This window comes from Oryx dammah, unplaced genomic scaffold (assembly GCF_014754425.2).
Source record: "Oryx dammah isolate SB20612 unplaced genomic scaffold, SCBI_Odam_1.1 HiC_scaffold_18, whole genome shotgun sequence".
In the NCBI taxonomy this organism is placed as follows: Eukaryota; Metazoa; Chordata; class Mammalia; order Artiodactyla; family Bovidae; genus Oryx; species Oryx dammah.
Window position 1 is genome coordinate 64,016,924 of NW_024070202.1, and position 13,601 is coordinate 64,030,524.

At 38.8% G+C, this 13,601-nt stretch overlaps 1 protein-coding gene across 1 annotated transcript in view; it reads right to left on the reverse strand.

Annotated features, from left to right (window-relative positions):
- The window catches only part of BBS9 (Bardet-Biedl syndrome 9), a 469,218-nt gene that overhangs the window by 435,826 nt on the left and 19,791 nt on the right, over positions 1–13,601 (reverse strand). Inside the window, exons 3-4 of the mRNA XM_040259660.1 lie at positions 4,122–4,272; positions 1,116–1,180 (exon numbers count right to left, since the gene is read on the reverse strand). Of these exons, the coding sequence (XP_040115594.1) occupies positions 1,116–1,180; positions 4,122–4,272 (216 nt within the window). The remainder of the gene's footprint in view (positions 1–1,115; positions 1,181–4,121; positions 4,273–13,601) is intronic.

The window sequence follows — 13,601 nt, forward strand, 5'->3', positions numbered from 1 at the left end:
GGAGCAACATATTTTACCACCAAACAATGAGAGTGTTTAACAATGACAGTAAGATTACTTTACTGGGTTTCTGATGCAAAAAAGAATGGAAAAGAAAATGACAGTGGTAACAGAGAAGGAAAATAAGAAGTAAGTAACACATAGAGAGTAATAAATAGCTACTACCAATTGCCTCAGCACTACCTAGAAATGTAAGTTCATTCATTCATTCAACAAGTACGCCTACCACACAACACACACCAAGCCCGCCTTCAGAATCTAACAGATCTTCAAACCAAGAAAGAATATCCAGCTTGGTGATAGTAAATAAGAATCATTACTCCAATTAAAAGCAAAATACAAACAAAGCCTAAATCAAGAGACTGAGTGTGAGACCTAGAAGCTAATATTTATAGCAAATTCCAAAGGAGTGTATCTTTTGAATAAGCAATAGGTCCACAGATAGTTAGCTTTACTATATCCCCATTGAAAAAATCCTCTGATGTTGACACCATAAAAATAACTCTCTCAACTTGAACTAAAACTTACCTAATAACTGAAACAAAATTCCTAAGTTACATTTTTAATAAGGGCCAAAATGCTGAAACCAGACTACAATTAACCTTTATACTTGTACCCACAGGACCACGTCAGGGAATGAAACCTGAGTAAGCCTCAAATACATGCCTTGAGGTCTGGTTAAATGAAGATAAACAAAAACCAAGAAATTGGAACTATAAAGAAAAAATACTTGAGGTTCACCAAAGAAATGTACTTTAAGCCACCATGACTCAGCATTTAATGAATTCTGTTGTTGCTATTGAACATTTCTTAAGACTCAAGTGTCCTAAGTACCCAGAATTGGCCTCTCTTAATCATAGGCAATCCTGGACACAATTCCTCAGATAAAGGAGATTTCAAGGAACCCTCTAAGTGATAGAAATTTAAGTATGAATGGAAATAGCAGACCAAGAAAACATAATAGTCTTTGCAACTGAAAGAATAAGTGAACAATGGGAAAACACTAACCAAGATAAGAAAACTTTTAACCAAGTTGATATAACTATTCTTACATAATATTAAGAAGTCCATATTTTAGTAAAAAGTCTACATTAAAAAAAGAAAATGTTTCTTACCTGAGACAGAGTAGACACACAGTTTTCTTGAATGCAACACAGCCAAATGAAGCATCTCAGTACCTCTGAAAAATGGTAAAAGTTTTAAAAGTTTAAATACTAGCTTCAGATGTAACCCAAAAAAACGACAAAATGACTTTAAAAGGAGATTATAATCATAACCTATCACGAGTGAACTAAATAATTCCCTGGATAACACTCAAAACCAAAAAATAAATTTAACAACAAAACAGCCAGTTTGACAATCCCAGAGGCCCAAGAACTCTGCCTCAAGGAGGTGCCTTCAGATTGAAGCCAAAGGAGTCTTTCAGAAAGAGCCGTATCAGAGGCCCCTTAATGAGTGCTCTCCCACAGTAAAGCCACATGGGACTTCCCTGGCGGTCCAGTGGTTAAGACACCACACTTGCACTGTGGACGGCCCAGGTTGGATCCCTGGTTGCAAAAAAAGAGAGAGAGAGAGAGAGAGTGACCCAAGCTTTGGTCCTGGCTTGCAGGCTAATTAACCTATGACCTTGGGCAAGAAACTTACACTCTCTAAGCCTTTTTCCCCTTTTGGAAAATAAGAGCTTTCAATTAAGTGAAATAAAAATCATGTGAAAGTAAAGTATAAAGCACCAAAGAAAGCTAATCATCACTGGGAAATGGCATATATCACATCCACGTCTGAAATTTTACTAAAGGTATTGAAAATATTTTGGTTTGGTCTTGTCTTACTGTGATCTCATTGTTCACTGAACTCAGGGTAGGCAAGATGCCAGCAGGGAAGCTGGAAGAAGATGCACGGAGCTGTAGAAACTACAGATATTCTTTATTTACTGGGGCAAGGCAGACATGCTTTAATCTCTGACACAGCAGTAATGATAACTACAAAACTCAATTCCACGGGACTGGACTCAGCTTGACAGTTCTAAGAGCTTTTCAGGTGGTGCTTATATAGACCACACCACGATGCACATGCTTAGCACCACAAATGATCTCAGCTGTCCTGAGTGAGAAGGAGTGGGGCGAGAGAGCCTGACCGTCGTCACCTGGCCAGTTCCTCTCCCCCTACAGGTCTCAAGTGTCACCACTACACTTCCCAGCCCCTATCAAGTGGTTTCCAGAGACATGGCACAGTCAGTATAGAAATCCTAAATTCAAAGTCTTCAAGAGTCAAGTCAGAGGATGTAAGTGAGTAAAGGGAGTAAATGGCTGTAATCAACTGGAGAATAGGGCCAGTCTAAAGGAGACAGCAAGCAACTGCTCAGTTCTGGGCTTGTGGCCAGATCTCCACATTTTTTTTCAGGAAAAGCCAAAGGCAGGGATTTTATGTGAAAATTCCTCATTCTTAAACATTGGCAATTCTTTTAAATTTAAAACTAATCTGCAAGCAGACCTCCGATGTCTGACCTCTGAAACAGACTGCTCTAAACTGAAAGGACTATAATTGAAATCTGAAGACTTGGAATGGGGTCTTGACTCTGCACTTCGGTATTTCCGTGATCATTTAATCTTTTAGAGTGTGAGTTTCTCATTCATAAAATAAGAATTATATTAGATAATACCTGTAAATATACACAACTATCACATAATCAAGATTGTCTTCAAAAATCTTTATATATACCCTGAACACTCAACTTTTCCATCATGCATAGGAAAAGAACATGATGTCATGGAAAGACAGTAAAGAACAGAGTCAGACAGACCTGGGTCGGAATCCTGGCTGTGTGACCGAAAGCTCTGAGCTTTAACTAGCTACCTTATCTCTAAATGCAGATCACATCTTATAGATCAGATTAATGAGACAGTACTAGTCAGTTAATAGTAGGACAGTATCTACTCATCAACGTTAACCTCCTCCCTTCTAAAAAATGATAACATAGATGAAAACCATATTACTATATAGAATGATTCTGACAGCATCCCACTTTTTAAAAACATGAAAAGGTAAAAATGCCTTTAAGAGACAAGAATTTCTTTTGTCTCCTTATTTTACAAATTTATCATGTTTATATGTGCTAGGTTCACAGTGTGCACCTAATCATTATCTGCTTTTAGATGGAGTAGATATTTACCAGCCATGTCAGTAATAAACTCCTGATCCAGTCTGTCACAGTGCATAAAGGTCCCATCTCATGTCCCGGCCTAGACCATCCATGGAGCAGCTTCCCATTAGAATAAAACATATTACTAGAAAAGTTAATAATGCTCAGAAGCAGTCGTTCAGGTTTTTCTAGTAGGAGTCAGGACCCTGAATAAGTACAACCTGGGGCCAATAAATTATGATGAGCAATTGGGAGTGAGCCAAAGTCCAGAGCTCAGGGCACTCCCCGACTTAAGAAGGCAAAGAGAGCTCAAAAAGAAAAGGGAAAACAAGACCACCTCTGTCTACATAAAATTTCATAGTAGATACTTTTATAAATGATTAGGAAATACAGGTTTAATTTTAAGAAAATTCATGTATGAAAATAAGATAAAATCAGCAATATCATCAGTAAAGAACAGACATATTATGCAAAATGCAAAATAATAAATGGTCTTCTAAAATAGGTTTAAAAATAAAGTACCTTGAATCAAAGACTTCCTTTGTGGGTTGAGCTGACTTCTTTTAAAAAACTAAGGATCTCTCTACCCCAAATAAGTAATACATTTTAAAGACTCAAAGTTATGCACCAAATCACATAGCTACTATGATGTCCAATTTTTTTAAACAAATTTATATAACCTAGAAAATTGGTGCTTTAAGTAAGTGAATACTTTCTGTTTCTTTATTTGATTATTTTCCAAAAGCTTATCTCCTTTCCTTTAGCTTCTGACACATCAGGCATCTTAGGTCTGTTACACTTAAAAAAAAAAAAAAACTCCTAAATTTTTCTATCTTAAATATACAGGTTTCCATATTAAACAATGTTCAGTACGTGACAATATACAGGAAATATATTTAATTCATAGTCATTTTTGACACATAAGGGACTGACATACTCCAAATAGTAAGACAAAACACTCGAATTAGTGGACTCTACTTACGAAACAAACTTTCCTACTTCCACTTGCAATATTGGATCTCGTAGATGCACTTCTAGAAGCAAATCCTCAGCTTGAGCTCCATCTCCTGTTTTTACAGGATGAGGATTAAAGATTCTTAGGTATCCCATAAAGCTGCCCACAATTATTTTATCTGTAAAAAGGTGTTTTTAAAGATATAGGAAAAAACATTAGTCACAAAAATTTTGGGAAATAGAATTTCTAATGTCTAAAAGAAGAATCTAAAAATTATGCTCAATATCACTCATTATCAGAGAAATGCAAATCAAAATCATAATGAGGTACCATCTCACACCAGTCAGAATGGCTGCGATCCAAAAATCTACGAACAATAAATGCTGGAAAGAGTGTGGAGAAAAGGGAACCCTCTTACACTGTTGGTGGGAATGCAAACTAGTACAGCCACTGTGGAAAACAGTGGGAGATTCCTTAAAAAACTGGAAATAGAACTGCCATATCACCCAACAATCCCACTGTTGAGCATACATACCAAGAAAACCATGAGACACGTGTACCCCAATGTTCATTGCAGCACTGTTTATAATAGCCAGGACATGGAAGCAACCTAGATGTCCATCAGCAGACAAATGGATAAGAAAGCTGTGGTACATATACACATGGAGTATTACTCAGCCATTAAAAAGAATACATTTGAATCAGTTCTAATGAGGTGGATGAAACTGGAGCCTATTATACAGAGTGAAGTAAGTCAGAAAGAAAAACACCAATGTAGTATACTAACGCATATATATATGGAATTTAGAAAGATGGTAATGATAACCCTATATACTAGACAGCAAAAGAGACACAGATGTATAGAACAGTCTATTGGACTCCATGGGAGAAGGCGAGGGTGGGATGATCTGAGAGAATAGCATTGAAATATGTATATTATCATATGTGAAACAGATCGCCAGCCCAGGTTAGATGCACAAGACAGGGTGCTCAGGGCTGGTGCACTGGGATGACCCAGAGGGATGGGATGGGGAGGGAGGTGGCAGGGGGGGTTCAGGATGGGGGACACATGTACACCCATGGCTGATTCATGTCAATGTATGGCAAAAACCACTACAATATTATAAAGTAATTAACCTCCAATTAAAATAAATAAAAAATTTTTAAAAAGAAATAAGACAATAAGAAAAGAATCTAAAAATTAAAAGAATCCAGTTTTGTTTCATATACAAAGACCAATCTGCCAACAGAATATATAATTAAAGTGAACTAAATAGCTTTACATCACCAATATTCAAATATACTAACATACTATACTTTTCTTAAGCCTTGATTTGTTATCAGTAGCCATAATTCAGCACAAAGTAAGCCCTTTTAACAAAGGACTAGTATCAGGTTGTAAACTGATTTCATCATAGAGTGTCAACTCTACACCTGATTTTGGCTGTCAAAACACTGCATTAAAAATTATTCCAAGGCCTCACTAGATAGAGTGCTCTGATTTATAATATCTAGTCTCAGGTACAAAAAGGGAAAATGATAAGATAGGTATTATGGGTTGAACTGTGTCCCTTAAAAAGATGTGTTGAAGTCCTAGCCCCCAGTAACTGATTTTATTTGGAAATAAGATCTTTACAGACGAACCCAAGTTACAAAGAGGTCACACTTGATTAGGTATGTGGTAGGACTCAATTCGGAGAAGGCAATGGCAACCCACTCCATTGTTCTTGCCTGGAGAATCCCAGGGACAGCAGAGCCTGGTGGGCTGCCGTCTATGGGGTCGCGCAGAGTCAGACACAACTGAAGCGACTTAGCAGCAGCAGCAGCAGGACTCAATTAGTATCCTTATAAGAAGAGAAAACAAGGACAGGGTGGGGAGGAGAATGTCACATGAAGATACAAAGACAAGCAAGAAGATGATCGTGTGATCACAGAGGCACTGATTGGAGTGATAATCCACAAGCCAAAGAATTATCGGAAACTGAAAGAGGCAAAGAAGGATCCTAGAGGCTTCAGAGATAGTACAGTCCTGCAAACACCTTGATTTTGGACTTCTAGACTCCAGACTGTGACAGAATAAATTTCTGTTGTTTTATGCCAGTCAATTTGTGGTACTTTGTTATGGCAATCCTAGGAAATACTTTGGGTTGTTGTAAATTCCCGGATTAGTAGAGTACACTGACTTTTTTTCTATATACTGAAAAGAAGGAGTTCTACACTCTTTAATATTGAGAACTTATTATGTGCCAGGCAACGGTCTAAGTAGCTTATATATATTAACACTAACTCATTATTCTCATAATAATCCTCTGAGAAAGGTACTATCCTAGGAATTTCAATCTTGAATAGAGATAACACATGTCATTAAGAATCTGGTGCTACTATTCACAATAGCCAAGATATGGAAGTAACCTATATATCCATCGACAGATGAATGGATAAAGAAGATGGGGTAAAGATACATAGTGGAATACTGTGCTGTGCTGTGCTGTGCCAAGTTGCTTCAGTCATGTCTGACTCTTTGCGACCCTATGGACTGTAGCCCACCAGGCTCTTCCACCCATGTGATTCTCCAGGCAAGAATACTGGAGTGTGTTGTCATGCCCTCCTCCAGGGGATTCCCGACCCAGGGATTGAATCCATCTCTCTCATGTCTCCTGCATTGGCAGGGGACATTGGCAGGTTCTTTACCACTAGCGCCACCTAGGAAGCCCAGTGGAATACTGCTGCTGCTGCTGCTGCTAAGACGCTTCAGTCGTTTCCGACTCTGTGCGACCCCATAGATGGCAGCCCACCAGGCTCCGCCATCCCTGGGATTCTCCAGGCAAGAACACTGGAGTGAGTTGCCGTTTCCTTCTCCAATGCATGAAAGTGAAAAGTGAAAGTGAAGTCGCTCAGTCGTGTCCAACTCTCAGCGACCCCATGGACTGCAGCCTACCAGGCTCCTCCGTCCATGGATTTTCCAGGCAAGAGTACTGGAGTGGGGTGCCATTGCCTTCTCCTCTCAGCCATAAAAAAAGAATGAAATAATGCCATTTGCAGCAATATGAATGGACCTAGAGATTACTATCCTAAGTGAAGTAAGTCAGACGGAGGAAGACAAATACCATATGATATCATTTATATGGAATCTAAAATACAACAGAAATGAACCTATTTATAAAACAGACTCATATACATAGAGAACAGATTTGTTGTTGCCAAGGAGGAAGAGGGATGGGGAAGGGATGAATTGGGAGTTTAGGACTAGCAGATGCAAATGATTATATACAAAATGGATAAACAACAAGGTCCTACTCTATAGCATAGAGAACTATATTCAATATCTTGTGATAACCATAATGGAAAAGAATATGAAGAAATGTATATATATATATATATACACACACACACACACACAGTGTCATACAGCAGAAATTAATACAACATTGTAAATCAACTATACTTCAATTAAAAAAAAAAAAGAATCTGGTTCTAGGTGATCTGATGGCAGCGTCAGAGGTCTACAAACTCTCTCGAGACATAGTGGTTCCTGACTCTGACTAAGGCTTGGCCAAATGAACTCTCTACATTCAAGAGAGCTATGTCACTCTCCTTCCAATCTCTCTTTTGTTTGCATTTATCATAATTGTTTCCTGTCACTTGTAGCAAAAAAAAAAAAAATGTTAACTGATATACAAAATTAGCACCAAGGAATAAACTACAGACACCAATTCCTTCAGGGATATTTAGAAACTCGTTCTTGAGGTGAGTTGGGGCACAAAGCATTAAAACTTCTGTTCATAATTTATATGGAGTTAAACAGCATCGTACTCAGTGACAGAACAGCTGTTAACACCTCCAAGCATCTGGAACACTGTGCCCATTGCAGGTAACACTCTAGTGAATTGAACAGCATTGCCAAATGAACAGGAAGGAGCAATGCCAAACCATATGTAAGATGATGTTTTCTAAGGGCACTGGTTAATTTAAAGTAGGAGAATGATAGGTTTTGACCAAAATTCTCATCTCAGGGTAAAACTAAGGGTCTTTGGGAGTCTGAGGAAACAATTCCTTACCTCATTTCACAGGGAGCTTAACCCCTAAGAATCTGGTTCAGGGATTAACACTAGAGGTTTTAAATTACAGTAACAAATAAGTTCACAGTCTCTCCAGGTTTCTTACATAAAAGTAAAGACAGTGATCAGAAAGAGTGGGGTTCACCTTCAACATGCCCCACCCTCAGGGGTAAGAGGAAGTCAGGATGGCCAAGCCCAGATGGTGACAATTTAACCCCTAGAATTACAACATGTATGTATAATTATTAAAATAGTGGGATTGTTATAGTAACCAGATCTCAGGTAACAGTCTAACTATCACAGATTTCAAGCTATAATTAACACAGGATCCCCAGGAATGGAACGAACAGGCAACTCACTAAGGCCTTTATTTCCCCAATGATTCATTTCTTTTTATTACTGAGTAGTATTTAATTGTAACAATGTACTATAGTATGCTTATCAAATTAAGGCCTTTTTTGAAATCTATAACCAAAAATATTCCAGGTCTATGAAAAAGAGGACTAATTCAAGCCACCATATCAGACAGTCATGGCATTGCACCAAACCCCATTATTGCTGTTCATTCGCTCAGTCGGTCTGACTCTTTTCAACCCCATGGACTACAATATGCCAGGCTTCCCTGTCCTTCACTATCTCCCGGAGTTCACTCAAACTCATGTCCATACTTAAGTCAATTTATAGACTTGGAGTCACTTGAACCCCTTACTTAATTTATAGACCTGGAGTCATCTAAACAAAGACAGGGCTGTGTATAGACTGCCGTGGCAGAATCTGTCTGCAATGCAGGAGATCCAGGTTCCATCCCTGAGTCAGGAATATCCCCTGGAGAAGGGAATGGCAACCCACTCCAGTATTCTTGCCTGGATTCTCCATGGACAGAGGAGCCCGGCAGGCTACAGTCCAGGAAGTCTCAAACAGTCAGATACAACTGCGTGACTAGCACAACAATTACAACACCACACATGCCTAATATAAAGTTTCCTCAGATCCTTCCCTGTCAAACCAGGGGACTGAACAAATGTACTGAACAAAGGCAAATACCCAACCTTTATGAGAACACTGAATATTGGCTCTAAATTACTACTAATTCTGGAAGGCCAGGAAGATACTGTTGTTGCCAATTATGGAGATTCAGTGATAAATTAACTTTCTAACTTATTTTACCCTAATGGGGAAGCAGAGCCCATCTATGATTTCTCACCCAGTAACTGAGAGCTTAAAGGAAATATATTTCTGTAGAAAACTGTGGAATAACCACTTGGTTCCCTAAGGTATACAGTAAGGGATATTACATTAAAAGGGCTACATAGAAGCCAGTGGAACTCCATCTCTTCAACAGGGAGAAAATCAAAATCAATACCATTTCTAAGCCTGATTTGAGATGGTCTCCTAAAATTTGATTCCAAAAAACTTAACTGTAAAAAAAATAAAATAAAATAAAATAAACTGAACTGTATATATATATGTGATAATCCCTATCACAGAATTTTGGTTTAATAACCAAAGTTGATGATAAAAAAGCTAACTAATGGATTTGAAAGAGTTAAGGGACTTCCCAGACGGCACTAGCGGTAAAGAACCCACATGACAGTGCAGGGGACATAGAAGACCCAGGGTTGATCCCTGGGCCGGGAAGACCCCTGGAGGAGGGCATGGCAACCCACTCCAGTATTTTTGCCTGGAGAATCCCACAGGGGAGCTGGCAGGCTATAGTCCATAGGGTCTCAAAGAGTCAGATACAACTGAAGTGACTTAGCACTGAAGCATAGAGTAAGGTTGATCAGTACAACTTAAAGGGCAACTCTAAATTCTTCTGTTATTCACAAACTGTTTCTTCTTGGAGCCTACTAACACATCCCAATCTTGGTAATGCCTTTTCTCCTTTACAATACACAGAGACCAACAGGAACAGTTTGCTTTCACTTAATAGGAGCAAGAGTATACATTTACAAGGATGACCACAATCCAATCCACAGGACCCAGGACTGCCACGTCCTCTCATTAGGGCTGCTGCTGCTAAGTCACTTCGATCGTGTCTGACGCTGTGCGACCCCATAGACGGCAGCCCACCAGGCTCCCCCATCCCTGGGATTCTCCAGGCAAGAACACTGGAGTGGGTTGCCATTTCCTTCTCCAATGCATGAAAGTGAAAAGTGAAAGCGAACCCGCTCAGTCGTGTCTAACTCGCAGCAACCCCAGGAACTGCAGCTTACCAGGCTCCTCTGTCCATGGGATTTTCCAGACAAGAGGACTGGAGCGGGTTGCCATTGCCTTCTACTCAAAAGGGCTGAATGGGGCTGAAAGAAATACGAGTGAAAGCCAGGGACCCCATGGGCCCTTCCCTGTACTGTCTGGATCAGTCATAAGTGAAACTACTATAATCCTCTTCAGGCAAGCACCAATGTTCTAGATCCCTCAAGAATGAAGACCTAGGCCACAAAACAATTTCAAGGCACTAATACTATTCTTTCACTCTCTGATCACCTCCAAGAAAGTAGGGATCAACTGATGCTACTGTCTCAATTCCCAACCTAACCTGCAACAGGTGACCAGTTGCAAAACAGGATGTAGCTCCCAACATGACTTCTTCAAGTTGCCATACAATTTTTCCTGCTCCTTCATCTTAATTTTTAAGTTTTTCTTTCTCTTCTTTTCCTCGACTATTAATATTATGTATATATTAAACTGTGAACACAAATTGTATGTACCAATCACTCTAGAGGCAGCAGAATATTAGAACATGAATACTGGAATGACAAATGAAAGGGATAACACCCAGAGAGCCTAGTCTTGAAGAGCCAGGGCTCTCTGAAAGTGCCTCTGAAGCAGTAGGGGCACAGTTATCTTTCATTGCAGATGGGTAAGAATATGTGTATGTGCAGTTGTACAAGGGACAGTTGCCCCACATTAGGTATAAATGCTGAGAAGCTAAAAGTGATAAATGTAAGAACTATTTTTTAGCCTGCCTTATGTATGTGTTTAACTCTGATTCTTGTAATAAACACTCCCTCCAGGCCATAGGTTAGCATGTAATCTAAGCTGAACCATTCAGATTCTCTCAGGATGAAGGGATCCTTAATTTTCTCTCAATCTCCTCTCAAGACTGAGGAATCCTTCTTCTGTGAATCAAGTCAACTTCGTCCAAAGCAATTTCAAGGCGCTAATACTATTCATTCACTCTCTGATCACCTCTAAGAAAACAGGGATCAACTGGCACTAGTGTCTCACTTCCCAACCTAACCTGCAAAGTTCTGTTCATCTATGTCCATTCTTATCTTCTTGCCTTCTGTCACAGAGAAAAAAATTTTCACACAAGCTTAAAGATAGCCCTTCCACCTGCACACTTCATCCCATCTCCTACTGTCTACTCTAGATCCCTTCTCTAGAAGAACGAATCTCATTCCTCTATGCTACACATTCAATTTTTCCCATTTCTCTTTACCCTAGGTGGTCACCAATGATCATTCTCCCTCTTCCTTTCACAGCTGTTTCTTTAAAGGGCCATAAACACTCAGCCTTTCCCACCTCTCACCCCTTCATTCTCTGCGAATCTAGGTTTTGTTACCACTGTGCCCATTCATCCACCCTCACCAAGAACACTAATGAACCACTGGTTGGAAAACAATGTGGAAACGTATCAGTCTTTATGTCACTAAATCTTGCCTTCCAGGTGCCAGCCCAGCTGGTTCTCCTGCCTCTCTGACTGCCCCATCAGAATCTATTATTGACTACCTTTCCCAAAGCTCCTCCCTGATTGTTCATTTTCTCCAGGTCATGGTCCTAAGGTCCCTCTTGTTCCATCTTGTCTCTCTGTGCATTTTTACCTTTCCCAGGGCTTCAGATACAATCATTCTGCTCATTCACTTCAAATACATACATTCTGCTCACTCCCAAATCTCTACTTCAGTTCTGCCTACCAGACGCGATTTCAAACAGAACATGCTCGAAACTGCTCTCACTAAATTTCCACGTAAGGTCAACAGTAATAATTGTTAAACTTTAGTGTGCCACCATTGAACTTTGGAGCTTGTCAAAATGTAGATACCTAAGCCACCATCCAATCCATCTACCCTCCAGAGATTCTGTACACGTGGGACAGAAAATCTTCATACACAATAATCACTTCAGAATATTATGATGTAGGTGGTCCAGGCTTTGAGAAATAATGATCAGTGTTTTTTTTCTTCTGTATGGAACACACAGAGAGAGAATGATTTTTGTATTGTATGCTCAGGAAAACAGAGGAAGCTGCTCATAGCTGGATGAAAATTAGGGGGATGCAACATTTCAGCATCCTGGTAACCCACTAGTGGCACCCCACTGAGAAATAAGGAGTGAACACCACGTTATTCAGACAACCAGTAAGTAGAGTTTACAACCAAGTTGAGCTTTAAATAGTTTAGGCAGAGGTGGGTATGAAACTTTTTCTCTCTGGTAGGTATTTTTGTGGTATGACTCTTCTAGGCTGCCAAATTATAGAGGAATTATACATTTAAACAAACACTTGAGCAAGAGGCAGGGTTGATAATCATTAAAGAACCACTCAGGACATCCTCCAAATAGAAGACCTTCACAGCTCCTATCAGTAGGAAGGCAGTGCCCAGATCATCCTTATATACAATGTAGTAGGCGCTCAGAACAGCTTAGTGACTTCCACTCCTCATTGCTTATATCATTTTCTCCTTTCACTGTACAACCCAAATTCTACTATTTTCATTATAGGCAAGAGAAAGAAAATAAAGAGAAATGTAAAGGGGCAATATTTATATAAAATGAACAGAAGAAAAAGTATTATAAGTTTTCTTTTTAAGAGGTCAGTGACTATAGTCAGTGACTATCTTAATTACAAAAAAAAAAGCTCATGACTATAAATCATTTAAACCAAATATAAATTTCAAATAGCAATAATACAGACCTAAAATGTTTTAAAGACCACTTGATATATGAACATACAAAGAGGAGCAAAAAATATAAGAATAAAATAGAATATTGTTTCTAGTATCAAAATACAAAAATGAAAACAATGATTTAAGAATTGTTTTCTACAAAGAGAGAGAGTAACATAATTTGTCCATTCTGGTAAACAGCTTTTAGATTCAATTTTAAATAATTTTTCTTGCAAATAATGTCTATAAAAGAAAAATCTTCAAAACTAAAAATATTTTGCCAGTTCTACCCTACAACACCTGATTCTGCAACAAATAAAAATAAATTAAATGACACTTTATAATATTTTTCTGAGTCCCAGCAAATATGACAGAATCAACACAGACCAGAAAAATACAAACAACAAAACATAAGTAATAAGTACATTTATCACCCTGTTACCTAAATATTACTTATAAGGCAAATGATCTTAAAAACTGAGTCACTTTGTTTAAAAAAAAAAAAAAAACTGGGACATAATCATGACAGTTCACCTAAGTTCTGTAAAGTATACATTTTT